Raw genomic sequence first — 7,973 nt, 5'->3', positions numbered from 1 at the left:
ACAGGGTAGTCATCGGATCACCGGAAGGGGTTCCGGGAAGCCCCGGGAGGTATATGGGCCAAGTAAGTGGAGCACACCAGCCCACAAGGGGCTGGCGCGCCCCTCCTATGGCCGCCGGCCAAGGGGAGAAAAGGAAGGAGCGGGATTCGGCCTCCCCCTGCCTTCCTCTCCTTACCCTTCCTTTTCCCCTCCAGCAAATATGGTAAGGGGGGCGACCAAGGGCAGGAGCCCAAGGGGGATTCGGCCACCCTTGGGGCGTCTCCTGACTGCCTTCCCTCGCCCCCCCCCATATATATATATATATATATATATATATATATATATATATATATATATATATATATATATATATATATATATATATATATATATATATATATATATGTGTGTGTGTGTGTGTGTGTGTGTGTGTGTGTGTGTGTGTGTGTGTGTGTGTGTGTGTGTGTGTGTGTGTGTGTGTGTGTGTGTGAGGAGGGGGCGCCACACAACCCACAACAATCTCTTAGCCGTGTGTGACGCCCCTCTCCACAGTTTCATCCCTCGGTCATATTTTTGTAGTGCTTAGGCGAAGCCCTGCGGAAATAGCATCACCATTACCACGTCGTCGTGCTACCGGAACTCATCCACTACTTCGCCCGTCTTGCTGGATCAAGAAGGCGAGGACGTCACCGAGCTGAACGTCTGCTGAACGCGGAGGTGTCGTACGTTTAGTACTTGATCGGTTGGATCGCGAAGAAGTTCGACTACATCAACCGTGTTAATAAACGCTTCCACTTACGATCTATGGGGGTACGTAGACACACTCTCCCCTCTCTTTGCTATGCGTCTCCATGGATAGATCTTGCGTGTGCGTAGAATTTTTTTTGTTTTTCCATGCAACGTTCCCCAACAGTTGAGGGATCACAATGAGGGTAGAATTTGGCTTCTACCATTTCATAATAAGACATTTGTTCATAACAGTGGTATTGATCATTCCCAGCCCCCAAGGCTCTTGGGTTTGCACATGAGCGTCCACTTGACTAGCCTATATTTTTCTTCTTGTCGTCAGTGTTCCAATAGAAAGCACTACTATGCTTGTCAAAACCCAGTGGTTACTCTCGGAGAGCTGTAAAACCCATAGTGTACATAGGAAGTCTTAAGAGGCACATATAGTAATCAAAAGAACTTTACCCCGGAGATATTATAGTTGCCCCACCAAGGGGCCTACCCGGAGGTATTATACTTGCCCCGCCAAGGCGTCACTGGCAATCTTTTGTTCGATAGGAATGAAGTTCAGCAATCTTTTGTTCGATAGGAATGAAGTTCATAACCTTAAGCTTGAGAGGCGATAGAGTACCAAGTATTGAATGTGAGAAGGAATTGCAATTGTAGTTTAACGAATTCGCACTGCGGTTATGCTCAGTGGGAGGGTAACCCATGACTAACACCTCACTTTCGCACATATTAATTTTAAGGCCGGACATGCCTTGAAGCAGAGAAGGAGACATTTTAAGTTAGCCAGTTGAAGACCATTCTTCTTAAAAAGATGATCGTATCGTCAACATACTGCAGATGGTTTCCTTCTCGGACAAGAAACCTTAGCAAATCATGGTCTCGCTACATACTTGGGAAGGAGAGACGATCATATGGGTTTACACATGAACACATATGTGAGGTATAGGAGCCAGCTTACTCTAATCTAAGTTAGCAGCTAGTAATCTATATCTATACCAATATAAAAAGAACCAAGGCATCAGATCCAACAAATCGATCTCATCCACCAAACATTGTCAATTTAGCATGCAATTAATAACATACCAAATATAGACCACCCATGCAATTAACACATTTCCCTCGGTTCCTAAATATAAGTCTTTTTAGAGATTTCAATGTGGACTACATACGGAACAAAATGAGGGAATCTACACTCTAAACTATGCCCGACAAATTTTTGCCTGATATGAACGTGTAATTAATTTTCTGCCAGATAGGAACGTGCATTGCACTTATGCATTTACTAGTTAGTAGTAAAAGTCCGTAGTAAAAGACACTATTAACATTTTTTAACTTTTGGAAGGGGTGTGTACAACCCCTTACGTACAAACCATGTCCGTTAGAGTGCTGAACCCCCCCCCCCCCCCCCCCCTCTCTCTCTCTATATATATCCACAACCGAGGGATGACATCCCTCTCGCCTCCTCTGTCATCATAGTAGCATAGCATTGATAGAAAATTCTCCATCTATATACCACAATATCTCTAGACCCTATAGCATCTTCCCTTTCCCCCATCTCTCTCTTTCTCTCAAACATGTACAAATCCCAACACGAAAATGATATGGCACTCATGACCTAATCACCCCATCCCGCCTCCTCTTCCTCCTTTCCCTTGAAACCGACACAACAAGATTCCATTGCTAGCTACAATGAGCACTCCTCCACCCCCTCTTCCCGAGGCTTGTTCTATTACTATGGCAGTTGCTCCTGATCTCTCCCTGCACATCAGCCCTCCGTCGCCGGACACGGCGGTGGGCCACAACGGCGAGGTGCGGCTGGGGCTCCATGAGTCCGCGGCAAAGAGGCACCGTGGCCTGGAGGAGATGCTGCACCAGCCGAACAAGGCCCATGGGTTCAAGAAGAGCTCATGTCCTGACGTTGGCGGCGGCGCTGTGGCAAGGCCAGCAGCTGGTGGCCGGAAGAGGAGCTCGAGGGCTCCTAGGATGCGGTGGACCACAGCGCTGCACGCACACTTTGTGCGTGCCGTGGAGCTCCTTGGTGGCCATGAGAGTATGTTCAAGATCGTTTAACTAACAAATAGGGTATTTAATTATACACCAGTAGATGTGAGTGCTTGATGTGATGGTTTTGTTTTCCTGTTGGTATTTGAGCAACGTGGGTTCTTCAACCTGAACGGGTAATTGAATAATTAGTAGCTGATATAATCAGATGATCTCTTGCCAATTGCCTTTGGGGACTCTGCATGGTGTTTTTCCTTTGACGCCCTTTTATTTGATCTTTAGTGTTTTCTGTATCTTAACTTTCCAAGAATAGAGTGCATACAAATTCATTCAAATTTCTGTGTTTGTGCTCAGTTTAATTTCCATCTATGCATGCTTAACCATTATTGGTCTCTAAAACCCACTTCATGTTTTATTTGATACAATAATCTTGTAGGAGCAACACCAAAAGAGTAGAGTGCCATAGAAATTCATTCAAACTTGTGTGTTTGTACTCAATTTAATTTCCATCTATGCAGATTAACCCTTATGGTCTCTTAAGACTCATTTCCTTTTCATTTGAAACATCTCTTGTAGGAGCAACACCAAAGTCAGTATTGGAACTGATGAACGTGAAGGATCTTACACTCGCTCATGTTAAGAGCCACCTGCAGGCAAGTAATAACTATTCCAAAGTCTTCTCTCCTACCATAAGTTTTCACCTACATGTATTAATTCATGTATTTGCTAGCTCAAACATCTTTTTCTCACCGTGCTAACTTCCGATCACTCAAAAACAAAAGGATGGAATGCATATAGTAGCTTCTTGTTGTTAGTTGATACCAAGTACCTGTTGTCCTTTTTTGTCTTTAGTCTTCTGCCCTAAATATATGCACACCCCATAACTAATTATTCTGGACTTATATGTCTTTAAAAAAACAAATAGCAGCATAATAGATTAAGCTAATTAATTTCCATCTTCATATTTTTCTACTTGATTTCTTGCATGCAGATGTATAGAACAGTGAAGGGCACAGACAGATCATGCGTTGCAGGTAAAACACATGGTGCCTAGATCTTTAACACCTTGTTGTCCTTGAAATTAATTTCATGGCTTGAGTTAATTTATCCAAGGTCATGTCACACAGAGTGATGAATTATTGGCATGGGATAAGTGTGTGTCATGTCTAGCTAGCTAGCTAGCACCTATAGCCTGTGTGCCCCATAAGGCACAACTGTACAGCTAGCTTGTACACAAATGCTTGTATTTTGTAGTGTGATAAGACACATGCACTAATTTAACTATATATCTGGTGTGGTTGCAGGCCATGGCCAGACCAGAGATATGGGCTTTCTGAGAAGGGTTGTCGCTGGTGATGAACTGATCAATGGCTTTGATGGGTTCAACAGCAACATGGTCAACACCACTTCCAATTATACAACTCCTAGGTTTGTACATTAATCTGGTATGATCTGACTGGGTTTACTGATTAAATATAACTGTTGTATTGATTAATAATGGTGTTTTGTTTCATATCTCTTGGTCTTTGTGTCACACCAAGTCTGCAACCTTGCTGCATTTGGAGCATGGATGCATGCGTTGTGCTTGCATTTACATCACCTGTGCCTCATTTTAATACTCTGTTGCCTTGTGTGACAGACAAATATGTGTAGAGATTAAATTGGGATGTCAACATCTAGAGGAATTTGAATGCACTATTTTAGTCGATGTGGTCAGCTTGGAGTATATATCTATCACATGCTGCAGAATCCAGCTAGTCCTTAAATAGAGTAGCAATTGGTGTGCTTTTGCCACATTTCATAATTGAGTAGTTAATTAAATGCTGGACAAAGGGCTGGTATGCCCAATTGGTGTGCTTTCGCCACATTTCATATTCATAAGTAGTGGAAACACACATGCATGTATTTTTTTTCTTCGAAAGGAGGCTAATACTCCCGGCCTCTGCATGAATAGATGCGCACATCCATATATTATCTGATTATTTCAGAATGTCAATGCAAATACATGCATGTATATTTGCTACTTGGTTGAATTTAACAGCAAATGCTCTTTAACTTCACATCGCTTGGTTTGATCGATATGAATTAATGTTTTTTGCTTAAAAATATGAGCACTGTAAATTTAGTTATGTGCGTGTAGTTCATCTTATTGGCCTGTGGCGTATAATGCCATCATTAGAAACAACACGAGTATATCTTGACATAAATTAAAACTAGAGCATTTATAATTTGATTACTATCTTGAACACATCAGTGCCCTTTGAGTCTCTAGCCAAGTTACTTAACCATGCATGCATTATGAGTTTTTTTGTTTTGTTTGAGAACCATGCATTATGAGCTAGTACATTGCGACGCGCAGCCTTTCCAGCCTCTCTATCATATCAGTTCCTTTTGTCAGCTGAAATGATGAAAATCTCCATCATCTACACTTTACCGGGTCACCCCTCAGTCCATGCCCCATCGATCAGCATCTTTCTTTCTCTAACCTCTATCATGACCAGCTCTCGCCTTCCTTACGGAGAGCAAGCAAAGCATGCATGCATGCATGCCTCTAGCTTGCTAGCTGTAGGAGGCAGTTGCGCTTGTCTCCTGCACTGCCACTGTACCGTGTGCTCCTGATTTCACACTCCCAAGCATGCACGCATGCATGCATGCAGCACACTTCCAACCTTCTCCGTCCTCTCTCTCCCCTTTTGAGTTGCATGCTCCTTGTGAGTCATGATGCACGGGGAGACATTTTCCCTCCTCCCCTAATAATTCGCACGGAAATAAATGTTCTGCGTGGTTTTTTCTGCGAGAGTGATCAGAGCATGCAGCTGCGTTTGCGTTTGTGGTTGATCAGATCAGATGATTCAGATCCATATCAATTGTCCCTCTGCCTCTGGTGGCCGGCCCTATCAGGGGTTGCGCCAATGTCTGTTGGAATCTCGCAAACAACAGGTAGAAGAAGACAAGGGCAACTCCATTGGCCTTGACCAGGGGCAAAGCCTGCCCTGCCATTTGCTGAAATAGTGGCGAGCATGGACAAGCCACTTGGCAGCGCGTACACTAGCGGAGCTAGCCAGACTGATCGATGCGTGGTGTGGTGGCCATTTTGTTAGGAAACCTCCATGCATGTCTCTCCAACTCTCCTCTCCTTGTTACATGGTCATATCTCATGCATAACTACCTAGATCCTCCAGCTTCAGGACTTGGATTTTATTTTTTCTCCATAACAGCTGTGGCGAAATAATCCCCCTCCGCCCAAGAGTTCTGCTGATGTAGTCAGAGCATCTTCAAATTTGACCCTTATTAATTGTCCGCGGACATGTATGAACTCCGAACCATCATTTGTCCGTGCATGGAGCTTTGTCTCCCCAAATTATTTGGACACGTGTTATATGATTGATGCGGATGAAGAGAGAGAAAAGAAGAAAAAAAATGATCCGGGGTGGGCCAGGTCCCACGTGGCGTGCATTCACACGTCCCAATTCCCCATTTTGCCCCCAAATATGAGCTGAACTTGGGTGTTTGCAGACAGCTCGGACACATGGAACGATTTGGAGGTCCGGCTATGTGTTGTTTTTTTTCTCTCTCCTCTTCGGACAATATCTAGGCTGTCTAACCATACATATAAGGACAGTTTGAGAGCCCAGTTGGAGATGCTTAATATGTAGGAAAAATAAAATAGGTAAAATAAAGACTTGAATCCGGCCAGATGGTACCTTTGAACGTGCGGTTACTAGCTGTGGTCTAGGGTCACTTTCCAGAGGGCACCATATGGTGATGTTTCTGGTGTTAACCTGACCCTGACGCCAGGCCCCTCGACATGAAGCTCCGACTCATATATGTGTGCATTAACTGATTGATTCGTACTGCATGCAGGAGGTCAGAGTCACCAGCTGGAGAGCAGGGCCATCACGATGCTTGGAGGACACAAGCGGCGGCAGCAGCAGCAACAACAACAATAATGGTGCCACCTTACCTGACGACCTCCGAACCTCATGATAATGAACACATCATGCCGGAGAACGGAATGGCACGGCCAGCAGCCCCACGCCGTGGAAGGCCGTCACCGAACAACACCAGCAGCAGCGGCAGCGACGACGTCGACGAGACCGAGAGCTTCGGATGGTTGGCGTTGACGCGGCGGCGCTACGATGAGGACTGTGCAGGCGACCGTGTGCTGCAAGACGCGGCCATGGTTATGGCTCCGAGCCTGGAGATGAGGCTGGGGAGGCAGGGGTGGGAGCAGATGGAACCCTCGGCGTCGGCCTCCAAAGAGCTAACCCCGATAGTCAGGTGCTTGTGAAATGATTATAATAAGTACTGGTGGGATTAATATGTTGTTGATTAACTATTACGCAGTACTCAACAAAAGCAAGAGCAACCATGTGAACTCAAAAGCTAGCTAGCGAGCTAGTCCTCTGATCTGTTTTCACTGAGTTTTAGTTATGGTCTCGTTCACCTGGACAGCCGTTGGATGAAAAGCATGCTGAGATTCTTGCTGTTGTGTAGTTGTCCAGTCGCGTGTAGTATTTTTTTGTCCGATGGTTGACGGTGCAGCCCGCTGGTTTATGGGCCTTTTTACTTTTCTTTCTATTGCCAGGCTGAGCTTTTGCCTGTTGCGAACAGTGCCACCAGCCACTGTTTTCTATTATTTCTTCTATGGAATGTTACTTCACGTTGTTTGAGGTGATACCTTTTGTATTGTTTGAACATTCGTACACACTTCTTTACGGGAGCTTCACACTTTAAAAGGGCACATACAATTGGTTTTATTATTTTATATTTTTTTTGTTCTTCATTCTTGATTTTGCTTTTTTTTTCATGTTTTTGCTATATTTTTCATAGGAGTTTCAACTATGCTTTGTTCACGCCATTAGTTGTCAGATCAAATTGCTGTCATTCGCATAGGTTGTCCAATGAGTGTTGTGTGCGGCTACTTGCCCTACGGGTTTTTTTTTTCCTTTTTTCTGATTCCACGTTAACATTGCTCCCGGCCCGTCGCTGCGTTTTCTAATTTCGGCGTTATTTTGTTTTGTCAGTGTCCTTTTTTGATACGCAGGTTCAAAATTGGATGAGGGTTGTTGCTAGTTTGTGTGTGTGATAATATACAAATCTGAATTTTTGATATTTTTTATGTATGTGTAATTCATTTTAATTTGTTTTGAAAATTTTGATGCATGTGCCACTTCAAAATTTTCTCCCCTTAAATAAAAGTTTTTCTACGATCCTAGTTAGGTTCCTTTTTTTCTTTAGTTTTAGTAAAATTGCTC

General features: G+C 43.9%; 1 protein-coding gene across 1 annotated transcript; it reads left to right on the top strand.

Annotated features, from left to right (window-relative positions):
• Window positions 1-2,141: 2,141 nt before the first annotated feature.
• Window positions 2,142-7,038, top strand: LOC109768853 (probable transcription factor KAN4). Its single transcript, XM_020327589.3, has 5 exons — window positions 2,142-2,764; window positions 3,292-3,368; window positions 3,707-3,749; window positions 4,020-4,143; window positions 6,580-7,038. The coding sequence occupies exons 1-5, from the start codon at window positions 2,404-2,406 to the stop codon at window positions 7,004-7,006; spliced, it is 1,032 nt and encodes a 343-aa protein (XP_020183178.1). The 5' UTR covers window positions 2,142-2,403; the 3' UTR covers window positions 7,007-7,038.
• The last annotated feature ends 935 nt before the right edge of the window (window positions 7,039-7,973 follow it).

The sequence above is a fragment of the Aegilops tauschii genome, chromosome 5 (assembly GCF_002575655.3).
Source record: "Aegilops tauschii subsp. strangulata cultivar AL8/78 chromosome 5, Aet v6.0, whole genome shotgun sequence".
Lineage (NCBI taxonomy): Eukaryota > Viridiplantae > Streptophyta > Magnoliopsida > Poales > Poaceae > Aegilops > Aegilops tauschii.
The sequence above is the reverse complement of the archived record's forward strand: the minus strand, read 5'-3'. Positions and strand labels throughout refer to the sequence as shown.